Consider the following 17,189-nt stretch of genomic DNA (forward strand, 5'->3'; position numbering starts at 1 on the left):
GAGAAAAACTGGTCGAAAATTTTGGCTCTTCAGATTGATATTCAGTCACTTTTTTGGCAACTAATCGTAGTTAAACAGTTCTAACACTACTTTTTTTCCGGTTTTATACGCATTTGTCCAGCTTCATCACACACACAAGAAAACGGCACTAACTAATGCGAAGAAAAAAGAAAAAAAATAATTGCGTCTTTTTACATATTAAGCCCAGAATAAAAGCAAATTTACCTTTTTGTGATCACTTTTGGGCAGAAAAATGTGACTTTTCAGCTAAAAATAGGGTGTACGCTACGAGGCAGGGGCGGATCGAGATATTTTTTGATGGGAGACTTTCACAAAACTTTTGGAAATTTTGTCAATCAATTTTTTTAAGTGGAACAATTTGAGTTTTCGAGCTCTCCCTTATTCCTATAAAGACCCTATTTGACAAGTTTTTTTTTGTATAAGCATTCAATATTTTGAACAAAAAGGCCAAAAAAGATGTTTTTGGGCACTTTTTGGTAATTTTTGACTAAATACTTTTTTTTGGCATGCGGTTCACCGCAAATTTAGTATATAATGGCACCGTAAGCGCCCTTAGAACAATTTCAGGCTTGTTCAGCCAGAAAAGTAGATAGAAGCTACAAACTTTTAATAGGTTTTGGTGAATCGTTTATCAACTTTCTCCTTGATTAGTCCCCTAAATTAAATTATTAATATCCCAAAAAAAGGTTATCACTACTGAGTGATTTTTGTTCTCTTGAAAATCTTCTGAATAAACCATTCTGTTAATTTTTGCGCCTGCATAAAGCTATGAACAAAGTTTTTGTTCCGACCGCTGAAAATGAAGAAGAACTTTGTATTCGTTCTTTTTTTGTTTTTTTTTCTGTTTATTTCAACGAAAAATCAGGAACCACAAATAATCTCGAATGTTAAAACTTTTTACATTGTGATTTGGACTAAAAAACCTTTAATCGTTTTCTCAGTATCAAGAAATACCGGTTTAAAATTTTTGAGTTTTGTCTTTTATTGAGCGAGAAAAGCAAGCCGTTAATGTTCGTTTTATAAAATTGAAATAGAAATAATGTGAAACCCTTTTAATGATTTTTTTAAAAGTTTTTTTTCTAACTTACTTTTGTTGACAATTATGCCAAAACTTATTTTCTTCGCGTTTTTATTTTTCTTTCATCACACCACGCATAAAAAATTACACTAATTTGATGACAAAAATGTAATTTTGTTAATGTGGTAAGAACAATCTGTGCTAATTGCACAGCAACCGGCTATTCTTGTTCAATTTGGTTTTTTGAACCTTATCGGCTAATTTCAGTCAATCAGGCTAAATCACAGTAGTTTCAGTTAAAAAATTCAAATTTGATTTTTGGGCGAAATAATTATTAAAAACCCCTCTAATCGAGGCAGTACAACAGTGCCGGAGTAAACATTGCGGGAAAATAAAAAGTTCAACCGTGCCAAAAATGATTAATTTTTGGGCAATGTTGAACATTTTTTCAGTTTCAGAACTGCTTTACTTCGGCGCTGTTGTATGCGGCTTCTCTATTCTGCACTCATTTTCAGTTCTATCTAGAAAATTCAAAATTATGTTGTGTTTCAATTGTTCATATGGCATTAATTACTTCTCCGGACAAATATTTTAATCAGAGACTGAAATTGAAAAAAAAAATCAAATAAACTAGATTTTTGCGAGGCCTGAGCAAAAGTTATCAGATTAATGAGAGTTTCGGGACCGAGCTAACGTCTTCCCCCCTAAAATAGTTGAGATGGGGGATGTTCTAAAGATGGAATTTTCAGCCAATCAGAATCGGGTGTTTTACCCGCAGAGTTAAAAACCTATCAAATGAGTTAAACTGGTGTGCTGGAGGATCTTAACATGTGATATTTATAGAGGATGATGTTTAAATTGGTCCGAATTTAGTTCAATTTTTCAGATCCAGGAATAGCTCGATAAGACCTAGCAGCACACAGTCTCTCGTACCGCAAATCGGTAAAACCACCGACGAAGAAGATAGCAATAATAAACACTCGGTCAAAGTGTCCAAGCGAAATCCGAGTCCGAACCGACTCACTGTCGACTCGGCTACCGACCGCCGAAGTTCCACAATGGGCAGTTTCTTCCGACGTCGGCTGAGCATAGACGCACACAGTGCCCCCACCAGAAAGTTAAGTGTTGTGAACAGCAATATGCTTAGCAACAATCCTGAGTCATCGTCACGTGAGAGTGTGTCCAGTTCAGCGACGGGTTTGAACCGAACCAATTCGGGTGAGATTCTGCAATGCCCTCGTTGCAAGTACGTATAAAATAAGACTAACCATGGTAGGTTGACTTCCATTGCATATATGCCATACACTGTTCACTTATGGTGCCATACTTTTGAGATAGGGACCAGTGCAAAATTTATAGACCATAAATAGTACTCGGCTCGCCTGATATCATAGATGAACATAAATGATTGCCTTTTTGCCATATATGGAAACTAAAGGTTCAGTGTTGCATGTTGCACTCATTGGTTAAATAGTTGTGACCATATCTGGTCAAAAAACGTGAAGAATTTTTAAAACAAAAATTAACACTAGACGAAGGAAAAGCTGATTTGAAAAAGCTATCATGCAAGAATTCTCCGGTTAAAATTTTTTACTGCTCATCAAAGCTACTTTAGCACTGAGCAAACTCCAGCAAACCAACCAAAAATTTTTTACGAAGTTCAATCATAATATATGGACAAAAAACCATAAAAACAACAGAAAATGAAAATAACACATAAAAAATTATAAGTTCACCATATTATAGGACTTTTAAATTATTATTGCGCGGGTTATAATTTCCTGGGGTGGGGGTATAATGTGAAACAGCCGAAAAACCTTATATGAGTAGGCAGGGGCAAATTTTCGAAGTTCATTTTCCGAGCTCTCACAAATCACTATAAAGACCCAATTTTGACCAAGTTTTCTGCGCCGCAAGCAATTTATTTGAAAAAAGCAGGTCAAAAAATGAGTTTTTAGCCCTTTTTGAAAAATTTTTACCAAAAAATGTGTTTTGTTTTCAGCGCGTGCTCCCCCCTCAGATATAGTAAATATTGGCGTCAAAGGCCAATAAATCCACTTCTTCTTGTGATCAATTTTCCTAAACTAATGGAGTTTAAAGATTGCCAAGTTGACCAATTTGGGACAATTAACGCGTAATATGAGGCACTTTTAGAAAAAACCTAGGGCCCTGTCAGCCGAAAGAGATCTAAAAATCGTAATGAGGGGGAACCGTATTGCGACAACTCGCAAGAAAAGACAACTCCAATGAAAGACAACTCGCATTGAAAGACAACTAGCAATATACTCACCGCCGCAGTCGCGCCAACGTGTTGCGAGCTTGCCAACAGAGGGTAGGACTTTATACGAAATTTGAAGCCCGTTATCGCCGCGAAGCGGCGACGTGCACCTAGCGCGCCCACCGGCGACCTTAAGCCGAGAATATAAAGTTTCCAATTAGCTTCAAAAACTTGCGAGTTGTCGTTTTCCTTAAACTTTGCGAGTTGTGGCGGTACCAGGGGGACCCTTTGGGTCGGCAGGGGGTCGAATCCCCCCCACCCATTAACCCGCTGGTGTACGTAGGTGTCAACTGGTCAGATCGGGGGGCAAATGGGTGGATCAAAGCGACAAAAACGGCAGTCGAAGACAGAGCAGCGTAGTGGGGGGAAGTCTGCTCGACCTACAACCACTACTTCAGAACAACAGTGGGGGCAATTCGAACAAGAAGAGTAGCGGCGATTGGGGCGGCGGAGGCGAGCCCTTGAAGCCCAAGTACGCTTCTGCTATCATTCCATCAGCCATCGCTCAACTTCTCAACATGAACACTGTAAGTCGATTTGGTTAAATTCAATAATTTTTATATTTCATGGCTCTTTTTGGCTATTCTTACAATGCCCCCCCCCCCCCACCCATCAGATAAAAACCTTATTTTTACAAAGTTTTGTAATTAAGGACTGAATGTGCCAGTAAATAAGTAGTGAATGTAAAACGTCAAGAAAAAGTACCTTAAAAATAAGAATAGGACCGAGAGCGGTAGAAAAACCCTTGTTTCCAGCTTTCTAGCCGCTTCTGTAAAACAACTACTAAAATTCACTAAAATTTAAACTTTGCATGCTAGAAAAGTTTTCATAAAAGTTGGCTGGCATCTTTCATTTGATTTTTTTTAATTTTCTAGTTTTTGAAAAAAGGCGAACTGTTTTTACTCAAACTTGAGCTCAAAGCATGAAAAAATGGTCTCACGAAATTTTTCTGTTAAGTTACGGGGACTCAAAATCGCTAATTGGGACTGCGGGGTAAATTTTATACCTGTGAAGCTCCTAATTTCTATTAACTTTTTCCTTGGGCGTTAATTTTTTATAATTATCAATTCTTAACCTTTTCTCGGTCATCTGAGCAGATATTTGGATTCATTTGGCTTCAAAATGAAAAATAAATATTATGCTTTTTTTACGGGTGCTTATGAATTGCAAAGCCCTATTTTTCAGTTTTCTTTTAAGTTAAGCGGTAGCATACATAATTTAGCTCAAAAATCATTTCAAATTGAATTGAGGCAAGCTAATTGTTCCACATAACGCGATATCAAATAGAAACAGGGATAGCCGGTTACTGTGCAAGTAGCACAGAATGTTCCGACCATAGTCTTAAAAAATACACCAAAATAGTTTTTTCAAATTAGTGTCGCTTTTAGCTGCTTGAGGGATAAAATGATCTGAACGAAAAAAAATAGGCCTATTTGACAGCCATAGTAAAATAAGCAATTTAAAAGACAATTTTTGAAGAAAAACGACTAGGGAAACGAAAAATAAATTTGAAAAAAAATTTCAAAAATTTTTTCATTTTTTTCAGTTTTTTGAATTTTTGCTGTTTTTGATTTCAAAAAGGCACTAAAATAATAAAAAAAACTATGTTTACTAAATTATAACACATTTTTTACGTTTTAAATAGATTTTTATTAAGCTTTTAAGCCATTAAAATAATCTACTCTTAAAATAAGCCTGTTTGCTTGCTTTATTCGATCAAATTGCGACAAAAAACCAAAATTTAAAAACTTCAAACCGGTTTTTAACGACACTGGGATATTTTTTTGGAATGTTTCAAAGTCGTTCAAATCACGACTGCAAGAGTTTTTTTTATGACAAATCACTCAACTCTCTCCGATGATTATTTGTCTAGCTGATTTTGCGTGGAAAACAATTAAAAGAAAAACTAAAACACACCCGAATACAAAGTTCTTCCCCATTTTTCACTTTGCACTTGATATTGCGTGTGGGTAGAAAAGTTGCCAAAGAATGAAATGGTTTTGACCATAAAAACTCCAGATTTCCTAGTGAGCACTCGGAACCAGGCGCGTATCTAGGAATTTCTCGAGGAAGGGGGCGGATTATCAAAAATTTAAGACTTTTGCGCGCTCCACCCTCAAACTTAGTATAGATTGGCGGCTAAGGCACCTTTAAAAAACTTTTAAGGTCAGTCAGCCAAAAGTGGGTATCCCAAAATAGTATCGAGGGGGCCCTTTGGGTTGGCAGGGGGTCGAATCCCTGAGGGGGGAGGGGGGTGGACGCTACTGCTCGGAGCATTCAAAGTTTTCACCTTGACTAATGAGATTTGATACAAACAGTCAGATATGTGATCATAGTATAGTTGATTAAGATACAACTTATACATTGCAGGGGTTGATTTGAAGGCGGGCTTTGGCAGTAATCGTTCCGACTTCCAGAAATTGGACGTTGTAGCCGCCCAAAGGGATTCCTCTTGGTAACCTCTTGGTACTACTGTATAACATCCACTTTTAGCTTACCAAACCTAAAATTTTTCTGGGGATAATAATTGCAAATTATAATGTGGAGCGCTAAATTTTGATCAAAACCTTCGATAATTTTTCAAAACCACTTTTTTGGTTCATTTTTGCAAATTTTATCTGTAGCGCAGAAGCTTTTGATAAAGTTGGGTGTTTTTGGCGTTTTCACAAAAACTCAGAAATCAACATGGTCAACTAAATAATCTTCTAAGTTTATTATTTCTATATAAAAATTGGGATCAAAACTTTCCATTTAAGAAAAAATCCTACGCCCCCCATCCCATCGAGAAATTCCTAGATCGGCCCCTAATCCACCGCTCAATCAAGTCATGGATACAATTCAATAAAACCCTCTTTTATGCAATCAGTTTCATTTATACAAATATGGGCGAATGACAAGGAAACGGGGTCGGATCTAGACAGTAAAATTAATAACGAACTAAACAAACAAATTGAAGACATTTTGGCGACAGATTGATTGTTTCACAATTTGCTTGCTCTCAAATCTAACGAAAGTAAGACTAAATGCTGTAAAAAATTGTTATTCAACATTCGGCTAATAATTTTCTTCCAATTGGGCGTCTTGCTCCGCTTTGTTTGCTTTACCGTCTCTCAGAATTGTCTATTAAGTTCATTTTCCGGATCAGACCCGTCTCCTTGTCATTCACCCAGATATGTTTTGTTTGGGGACTGACCGTTTAGCAGACCAATTTTTTAACATGAAAAGTAAAAAATGAGTCTTTTCGCAGACCAAACGGAATAAAGTGATGCATGATTGATTGACAGACTTCCGCCTTGGGTTAAGCCTCCCTAATTAAGACAATTATTTCACGATTTGTCATTAAAACTATCAATTTTGAAAACATCAATAGTCCAAATTAGCCAAGCGGTCGCTAATCGCCAATGCCGGGTTTGAAGTTAGCGTTCTGACTTGCTAATTGTTCTGAGTCTGCTAAAACGTTGGTCTCCTAAAAAACTGGCCTGCTAAAATCTCTAGCACCGTTTTGTTTCCTTTAAAGGAAGAGAATGGGAAGAGGAACTGCGGCAGTCTGCACTTCAGAATCAACTACGACTTCTCCAGACAGACTTTGTTGTGTTCAATCATAGAAGCCAAAGACCTTCTCGCCAAAGACAGGGGGTAAAAAAAAGAGGGACTCTTTGGAGCGCTGGTGGGGGGGGGCTGAACGTTTTTTTAACAACTTTGACCCCCAAAACGTCTCTTTGGCACTGTTTCACAGAAATTTTGGCCAACCTACTTCAAAGCTTTCTTAAGGTGCTAACTCTGGTAAAATCCCCTTTGAGAAAACTCCAGATCCGCCCCTAGCGACGAATAGCTGCAAACCGGGTTGATCTAAACAAACTGTCGTTTAAAATTTTCCATAAAAGAAGTGAAAACTCGCCTGTAAATACAAATTTTTGCATGAAAAAAAAACTCATGTAAGGACATTTTTGACGGTCAATTCATTGTGAAATATACTTCGAATCAGTTATTCGGTTATAATTGTTTCCTTTAGAGATTTTAAATTTCACAGCTCGTCAGTGTTCTCCAAAGTAGAGTAGTGAATTAAGGTGAAATTAAATGTGTGTTTTCATAGAGGCACCAGTGACCCTTATGTGCGAGTGAGTTTGCTGCCGGACTCTAGCAAGAAGAAAAGACAACAGACCAAGGTCGTCTTCCGGTCACTCAGCCCCTCCTGGAACGAGACACTCGTGTTCAATGGTAGGCCAAAAAATTAAAGATAAAAAACTACTCACAGTGTAAGTAGCACAAAAAACTCCCATCCGGATGTGAACTTCATCGGGGCAGGTTTGCTTGATTTATTTTATGCCGACCAAAATCAAAACGGAGGCCAAATTGTAGTTTTTACGATTTGTAAAAGAAATTCGCTACAGCGAAAATTGCTTTGGCGTTGAAGCCGCAACACGGTTAACACGGTTATATTTCGTTGATCTTTTGGCTCTATTGGAATCCGGAGACAAATGGTCAAATAATCGTAGCTCAAAATTGTTCCAAAAGCAGCAATATTTGCGGAATCCGGAACAATATTAGCGGCAAATAGAACGATTTGTTTATTTCTTAAAAAATCAACAATAGCCCTAAATGTTCCGAACGCCCCTTGTTGCTATTGAATATTTATTGGCAAAAAAATTTAAAAAAAAACTTTTTATTTTAAAAATTTTAATTTTTGAACAATATCAAGCAGCAATTTGAGTGGTACCAAATTAATACGACCGATTAGCCTGCCTCAAATGAATTTGGAACAATTTTGTAGAATGGGATCATGCTTTTGGCATCATAAATAAAATCTTCACAGCGCTCATAAAATAGTCCATAGTATGACCAAAATTTCAGACTTCTAACCCTCAATACTTAACTAAAAAAAAATGAAGGTGACAAATTTTCAGTTGTGTATGAAAAGTTTGAAGCAAAAAATATTAACTCGATCGCTGAAACTTGACTGAATGAAAAACCACGCTAAGCTTTTTTCAAAAGTCGCTACAAAAAATATGTGTAACGGATTGCACGGTTGCGGAGTCCTTTCACAAATTGCGGATTTCGCTGAAGTTTTTGCAAAATCTAATTACAAATGATAAAGCCGCATCATTTTGCTGTGTTTGCTAGTTGCGCGTTCCGCAACGCAACTAATTATCCGGCAAACGAGGTATTTGGACGTGGTTTCCGCACCAATTTGGAGCATGGATTCCATTTAGATTTCGCAAACATGTTCAAAGGCCTGTTTCTGGATTCTAGAAGCTTCTCAGCTCTCCCAAGTTGCAGTTAAATTTATTTTGGTTAAATTATCTGCGCCTCAGATTGATTTATTGAAGCAAAAACTGGGCTAAAAATAAACGCTGACCAGATATTTTATGAAAAATTTGACCGAAAAAAAGCCTATTTTTGCTCTCTATGCCCGTCTTCTTTTTATTGCATGTATCTGGTACTCGAAAATATTTCCTTTTTGATTGTTCCCCTGTGACAAACATTTTTTGTAATTATAATGGATAGAAATAAATCAGTCGGAACAAAGCACATCAGTCGTCTTGTTGCTATAACCCCAAAAGGCAAAATTTTGTTGTTCTGATGTTCAAACTTTAAAGATCAAAACTTTCAGTTGTGTCGATTTACAATAAAAAAAACGTAACATTTAATATCAACGTAGTATTTTAGTGTAAATTTAGTCTCAGTCCGATCTGCAAAAGAAGAACAAAAGCATCCCTTTTCCAAAATCCATTGATCGTTTTCAAATAAAAAAAATAGGAATGCATTCATCCAGCAATGAAATATTTTCTTTGAAGCCACAATTCCTAATGAAGATTACTAGTTTTAAATAGCTTTTTGTTATAGCAAAATAGCAGCAATTGTTAGTTCCTGAATTCCACATTGGGTATTTTTGTTGCAAGTTTTTTGATATCTCTTATTAGTTAAATTAAATGATGCGCAAAACTCAGATCTCTGGATCGGTCAATAGTTTTTCGTCAATATTTTGAAGATTTTGATTGTTGAAATCCGATGCTGCACCAAGGTATTTAAGTAAGCATTATCAAAACAATCCATTCTGCAAGCATCGTCTTGATTTGATGAAAAAATTAGACCGCTTATTGTCATTAGTAAAAAACGATGATCTGCAAAATTGTCAAAAACGACCAGTCTTGAATTTACAGCCAAAACGGGCGAATTTTGCATTGACATGTCCTATGACTTTGTATTGACAATTTTAATCATATGACCTGCTTAAATTAGCATTTATTTTTTCCATTTTTATATTTCGTGGTGCAAAATTGGTATGAACAGCGAAGAAATCACCTTACATGTAGCTATTTTAGTTACTACGAGGCTCCTGTCTGAAAAACTACAAATATCATTGCCTACCAATTATTTAAATCAATGAAAACAAAAAACTAAAATTAGAAAAAAGAGGCTCCTGTCTAGAAACCTGTCAATATCATTGCTTCACGAATATTTAAATCAATGAAAATAAAATTAGAAAGAAAAATGCGAACCAACGATGGGTTGAATTGGGCAAAGAATACAGCGAAGGCGGAAAAAGTATATGATAAACTATTATATAAACCGGACGAATGCATTTTCGCGGTGTGTTATTTGGTTTGCTCAACCAACAAAAATTGGTAACACTACAAAAATTTATAAAATTTTTTTATGATGTGCTCAACTTCTCGGGCAAATGGTCACGTGCATCTTATCATTTTGCCTGCTCTGGTTTTTTTGCAAAAGGTATTGAGCAGTTTGACCTTATGTTTTCTGCTGGTGAGTTTTTCAAGCTCAAATTTAAATTTTTTCTTGCTATTTTTAGATTCTATCGACTTCCTTTTTTCCTTATTTGTACAGCAAAACGGTGCAAGTACTATAATATGAAAATAAAACTATTTTGAAAATAACAATATGAACTTGATTGATGTGTAATTGGACGACTTTGAAAGTTTTTGAAAACATCTACAACTTGTCTACTGACTGAATGAATTGATTTTAATGGTCCTTCAAACCATCACTCCGTACGGCAAAAAATAAGCTCGAAAGCCGTGAACTAAATACAAGATATAATACTCCACGTGTTTAAATTGTAGTTTAAAAAATTGTATAAAACTTCTAAGATAAGCGTTTTTATACTTGAAAAAGATGTGACTAGCAATTTTCTATAAATAAAAATTGTATGACAAGCATTTTTTCCATATAAAAAAGTTTGAGGTTGCTTCAATTGTTTTTCGTTTTATCCGAAAACACGATAGCCAAGGGTTATCTCAAAAACTCAAAGATGACATAGCAAAAATCGAACAGGTCAATTTCATGCAAGGATATGCCATGAGAAGACCATTCCATTATAATCAAAGCAAATATTCGTTTTAACAAAAGATATATCAAGTTTTTACATAATAAACTCAGTTTCGAAATTTACAGTGAATTATAAAAAATAAAATTTGCAACAGCTAAAATGTTTAATTTTTAGCTAAAAACCGGGTTTTTTGGTAAAAGTTCACTAGTTGAAACCGTTGACCTAGTTCATTGACAAATATATGAACTTTGCACACAAAAATATCATTATACATTAAAAATTAGCGAAAATTGAATGTTGACAGTTATAGAAAAAGTGAACAATTTTGCATGCAAAAATTTTTTTCGGAAAAATTTTGCATGAGCATAGAAATGATTTTTTCTCTAAATTTTTGAAACCTTGCTGAAAAGTTTTTTGTAGCCAAGCAAAAATGTCCATCTTTCATTTTTCATAATATTTCCATTTTCAGTTTAGACTCCGCGCATTGCATTGAATAGCAAGCGTTTTTCTTGTATGGAAATTTTTGATCATATGACTAGCAGTTTTTTTGGAGGTCAAACCGGATCATTTGCGAAATCACTTCATCAAAAACCCGAAAACATTTGGTACAAATATTGCTGCTTTTGATCATAGATTCCAAGTCCGCGACTAATATTTAGAATCCATATAGCCTAAAGTGCTGGCTTAAAGTATATGAAAAAAGAGTACAAATTTGGCAACGTTAAACGCATTTTTCCTTAACAAAAAGTGAACACAATTTTAGCAAAATTACATTGGGTTTGAAGTACATTTTTGAGCCCGACTTTTGCCAAATAAGTTGCATCATTTTAATTTTGCAACCATTTTAAGCAAGGTTTATCAAATCAATTTTTGAATAAAGTCAACCCAAGTTGAAACGAAAGCGTTTCAAATTTCTAGTTCTTGGTCGTTTTGTCCGGATAATTCAAATCAGCACTGTATTTTGCTGATTTTAATTACCCGGACACAACAAAAAGGTACTATTTTACTTGTTTGGTCCCTAATAAAACCAAGGTACAGTATGTGGCTAATTATAACGGTACGCATTTTTACTTCGCTATATTACTGTCAAAACGGGCTGTTAGTCAAGCGGTAACGAATCCGGTTACCAACCGCAAGGGGCGTAGGTTCAAATCCCGTGCTGGCTGTTCTTTTTGAGAAAATAGGCCTGACCAATCATCTAAACTAGTTTTTTCACGGGACCAAACAAGTAAACTAGTACCCAAAAAACACCATGAAAAAAATAAATTGATTTTTTCTCAATTTGGCTCAGTTTTAGACAAAAAATGAAGACGACAAATCTTGTTTAGAATTGCAGCGAAAATAGTATGAAACTATATGTTTTGCAAAATTCGGACTATTTTGCAGAGCCTATTTTCAAATCATACCCCGAATAATTTGTAGTTTACGGCTACTATTTTACAGACTATCAGTTTGGAAATTCAATGTTTCAAACTTTGTACTTGACTTTAAACTCAATTCCGGACTACGCATTTTTAGTCGCAGAATTAAGATCGGCGCGACTTTGGATTGTCAAACAATAAGTCGCGGATCTCGACCCGGGTAATAACAATCGATGAATTGATAGTCATTACTTCTTGGGAACAATCGAAAGTCGTCGTATAGAGCAAGAACGGACTTTGAGCTCTTTTATGGGGGCGTTGGCGCCGTGAAAGCAGTTGCAAAACTTTTCAATCGATAAGAGGGTTTAATTTTCTAGGCACTTAGACTCCCCGAAGTGGTGATGAAATTCTGTCGATTCGAAATCGATGGAAACAATCGTCTAGACTACTTAATTGCTGACTTCAGATATCTATTTTCGAAGACAACTCTTACAGAATATCAATTTCTCTTTGATTAATTTGACTTGTCGTAAAAGACCGACCGGCACCAATTTTTTTTTCGTGCTCTCTAAAACTCTAATAATGCAAAGATGAATCAAAAAGTATCAATCATCCCTATCTATGAAGTCGATGCTATTATATATGTTGAATACAAATTGCGCAAAAAAGTTACCATAAATGGGAACATGGAACATATGTGAACGAATTAGATTTTTACTCCTAATGACATATCTTGATTTCATATATATTTGTTTTTCGCTGATAACGACTATTAATACGAGCATATTGCAAATTATCACTCTCATCGACGTCAGTTTTTATCTTTATAAAAACTATTTTGCTTCGCACCAATCCAAAGTACTTCGAGGAAAAGTCAGTTGTGAATGAGTGACCTTTAGATAGTAATAAAATGGTGAGGCTTTTTAAGTTGTGAGGGCGATGATCGATTGGTTAAGTCCTGAGGGAAAAAAGAACCCCCTAAATGCGTTATTGAAGACTTCGAGTATATAAGTAAATATAAAGGACCAAACAATTGGCTAAGCATATTGCAAAAAAGTTATTGACTCCAAAAGCAAACAAGACTGCTCGTATCAGGGCAAAGCCCTGAATGTTCCGACTGCCTTTTATGGTCTATGAAGCAGTAATAACTTGAAAAAACTTAATGTAAAAAATAAATAAAATGAATTTTTTTTTAATTTGAGATTTTTTTGTGAAAACTATCCCCCACACGCCATATAAAGTACAAAATGATAAATTTCGCTTCTAGTAACGAATCAATTATGGCAAATAAGCTTCCTTCAACCAATTTGGAACGATTTCTAAGACGGATTAAATCTCCGCTTACTCTTTAATAGCGCGAAATATATCGCGCGTTAATTGTCCCAAATTGGCCAAATTGCCAATCTTTAAACCCCCATAACTTTATGAAAAACGATCACAGGTAAAATATCTTTTCAAATTTGAGCTCAAGATAACAATACCTTTTGAATGATATAAAAAAATTCCGTCAAAAATGGCTAGTTAAAAAGTCGAAATTTGTCTGAAGAAAAAAAAACCCACCCCGAGCACAAATATTCCGTTACTTTCGTATCGAAAGTCGGAACAACAAAACTATGCTAGTATCAGGGCAAATCGCTGAATGTTCCGACTGCCTTTTAGGACTATGGAGCAGTAATAGATTGAAACAAATTAAGAATGTAATAAAATGAAATGAAGGAAATTTTTTTTTATTTAAGATTTTTGCAAAAATCATCCCACCACCAAATCTATCACCATATAAAGTACAAAGTGATAGCAACAAATCAATTATGGCAAATAAGCTTCTTTCAACCAATTTGGAACGATTTCTATGACAGATTAAATCTCCGCTGACGCGTTAATAGCGCGAAATATATCGCGCGTTAATTGTCCCAACTTATTCAAAATGGCAATCTTTAAACCCTTATAACTATACAAAAATGTTACAGGTGAATATCTTTTCAAATTTAAGCTCAGGACAGAAAAATTTTTTGAATGATATAAAAAATGCCGTCAAAAGTCGCTAGTTAAAGAGTCCAAACTTGTGTGAAAAAAAATCAACCCGAGCACAAATATTCCGTCATTTTTTTTCATAAGTCGGAACAATTAACAGCGTACAATTTCTTTTCTTGTCGTTCAATGCCTCAATATTTGAAAACCACAACACTTAACTCTCATTCTAGAAAATAACTTCGTTTAAATTGGTAAAATCAGCGAATCTTTGAAGTTTTTTTTGCCATTTAGACCCAAAAGTTGTCTCCAGTATTTAAGAAAAATGAACACAAATCGGGTACAAGTCTGCTCGTATCAGGGCGAAGCTTGAATGCTCTGACTGCTTTTGAAGGTTCATGTAGCAGCAGTAATAACATAGAAACATTATATGAAATAAAACAAAATGAAAATTTTTTTCTAAATTTTGAAATTTTTTATGAAAATCACCCTCCCACACGCCATATAAAGTACAAAAAGATAGTTTTCGTTCCTTGTAACACATCAATTATGGCAAATAATCTTCGTTCAACCAATTTGGAACAATTTATAAGACGGATTAAATCTCCGCTTACGCGTTAATAGCGCGAATTATATCGCGCGTTAATTGTCCCAAATTGGTCAAAATGGCCAAAATTGCAATCTTTAAACCCTCATAACTTTACGAAAAATAATCACAGGTGAATTATCTTTTCAAATTTAGGCTCAGGGCGACAATACGTTTTGAATGATATATAAAATTCCGTCAAAATGGCTAGTTAAAAAGTCGAAATTTGTCTGAAGAAAAAAAACCCACCCCGAGCACAAACTTTCCGTTACTTTCGTATCGAAAGTCGGAACAATAACGGATTTTCTTGGTATAAAGTGTTGTAAGTATAATCGATTCCCATCTTAGGTTCAGACATTAAAATTGAACTAAAAATGGGTTTAAATGGATTTTAAAATATTTAGGAAATCACATTAAAATGAATTTTTTTCCACTTTATTTTGTTTCGCGCCTCGTGCAAATTTTTGCAAGAATTTCTGCGTTTATCAAGTGAGTTATGCGGAAACTTTGAAAAGCGAGAGTACGGCCTAATCAATTTCTAAACCAAAAATTAAATTGCAAAAAGATTCCGTTAGGTTCTCATAAGTTCTACCCCCTAACTTTTGCCCCTTTTTCCCCCGTCAACCCCCCTAACCTTTGCTGTTTTGCTTCTCTCCCCCCACTGAACCCCCCTCCCACTGAACCCCCCTTCCACTGAACCCCCCTCCCACTGAACCCCCAAAGCCCCCCCCCCCACCTGAACACCCCCCACATGAACCCACCAACCCTCCCTCACCTGAACCCACCCCGCCTCTCCCCCACATGAACCCACCCCTCTCCCACTTGATCTCCTGAGACATCCCCCCAGCTGAACCAGATCCCGCAGCCTGAAACAACGAAACGGGGGGAGGGGTAATGGAAGGGGGATTAGTCCACCTCCAACTTTCCAACTTCAGCCCCCCCCCCCCAAGTTTCTAATTGCTTAACAAAAATGTTGAAAAGAACAAAATTCCGTTTTTGAGTAACATAAAAAGTAACAAAAATATCAAAGTTAGCCAGAAAAAAAATTAAATTGAACAAAAAGTTTGCAACGTTACCAACTTTAGTTTAAAACGTAGAAAAGACTTTAAGTGCGTTGAAATTCGCATCTCAGTAAAGTGGAAAAAAATCGATTATAGTTTAGTTTCAATGTAAGTGTTAAAAAAATGAAAAAAAATCGATTATTAGGGATGAAAAAAAGATTTTGTTGCCTCAAAAAATAGTTATATTATAACCCATTTTTAATTGATTCTAATCGATTTGTTTTCACTTTTGTGGACATTGACAAGGAAACTCAATTATAATCGATTTTTATTCATGGAACTCCAATGCGGGCTGCTACCCAAGTTGCCTACGTTTTGAATAGAAAGTACTTCAACAAGCATTCTTTTTTGCTATATTAATGCGAAACAAACTGAGCATCCGTTAAAAGAACTGCAAAGGCTGATCAAATTTGTTAAATATAGTTTTGGCAAAAAATATTTTGAAGATATAAACGTTTATAGCTGGTACAAGAGTTTGAAAAAAGTCTTTTCAATGTCTCAATGCTCTGAATCAATTCTTTTTTGCATCAATGGTTTTTCCGTTTTTTTGAAGAGCTATTTTGGAGTTAACCGGAATTATTCCGTCTTATAACCATTATGTTCAGTGTTCCAGTTTTTGTTACATGATATGGTCCTCAAAGTTTATACTTAGTTCGTGGTTGTCGCCTTTCTGCTATCGAATGACCTAATTTTTGTATAAGTTTTGTTCAAAAATGCGGAATTCTTATGAACGAACGCCAGGCATGTTTGTGTCAATTGTAAGCGGGATCGGGCGGTCATTTGGAGTATTAGACTTTCTCTAAAGAGAGAGTTAGGCCAACTGCAGATAGACAAAACTAGTGACGTTGTTTGGTTCGAATCTCTGAAAAGTTTTAAGCCACTAGTTTACTTGTTTAGTCCCGTGGCAAAACTAGTTTGTATGCTTTGTCCCGCCTTTTTCCTAAAAACAAAAGCATGCTCGAGATTCCATTATACGCCTTGGGTTTGGTATCCAAATCGGTACTCACTAAACTAACTAGGCCAGCTGTGTTATCAACAAAAACATTATGCAGCTTACTGTGAGAAGTGAGAATCAACCCAAATAATGCACCTCTGTTTTTATTACCTGCCTAAGCTCTATGCTGGTGATTGCCTCGACGTTTGAGATTTCTTTGATCTTTGTTTTGGCGCTTGCGCTCGGAGACACCTTTCTGAAAATTTTTCTAAAACTTTTCGCTGAACAAAAATTTGCACATGATGTTGTCAAAAGTTGGCTCAATTGGTAGGACACTTGAAAATGAAGAATTGATTGAGACAGTAATTCCTAGAAAGTAATTGGTATGAAATAATTTCGATCTACATTTTGATACGCAAAACTTTTATTATGATAAAACTCAAAAAATAGATAAAAGTCAAGCGAAAATGTACCGACGTTTTTTAGCTGAAAAATTCTCTACGGCCTAACAATTTATGAATCAAAATTAACATCAAAATTTTTGGCGTGAAGTTTTTTTTGTAAAAAAATTATCCTGAGTGCGGGAGATATAAGCAAAGAAAGTTTGTAACTTGCTTTTGGAAAATTCTTTCAAATTATATTGACAAAATTTCATATAATTTCTTTTTCCAGAT

The 17,189-nt window shown here is 35.5% G+C and overlaps 2 protein-coding genes across 2 annotated transcripts in view; both read left to right on the plus strand.

Annotated features, from left to right (window-relative positions):
* The window catches only part of LOC134848127 (copine-5-like), a 546,303-nt gene that overhangs the window by 92,457 nt on the left and 436,657 nt on the right, over nt 1-17,189 (plus strand). The window lies entirely within an intron of this gene.
* The window catches only part of LOC134847661 (uncharacterized), a 69,123-nt gene that overhangs the window by 21,254 nt on the left and 30,680 nt on the right, over nt 1-17,189 (plus strand). The window contains exons 5-8 of the mRNA XM_063864823.1: nt 1,926-2,285; nt 3,601-3,844; nt 6,835-6,953; nt 7,411-7,535. Coding sequence (XP_063720893.1) covers nt 1,926-2,285; nt 3,601-3,844; nt 6,835-6,953; nt 7,411-7,535 — 848 coding nt within the window. The remainder of the gene's footprint in view (nt 1-1,925; nt 2,286-3,600; nt 3,845-6,834; nt 6,954-7,410; nt 7,536-17,189) is intronic.

Source organism: Symsagittifera roscoffensis, chromosome 6 (genome assembly GCF_963678635.1).
Source record: "Symsagittifera roscoffensis chromosome 6, txSymRosc1.1, whole genome shotgun sequence".
Taxonomy (NCBI): Eukaryota; Metazoa; Xenacoelomorpha; order Acoela; family Convolutidae; genus Symsagittifera; species Symsagittifera roscoffensis.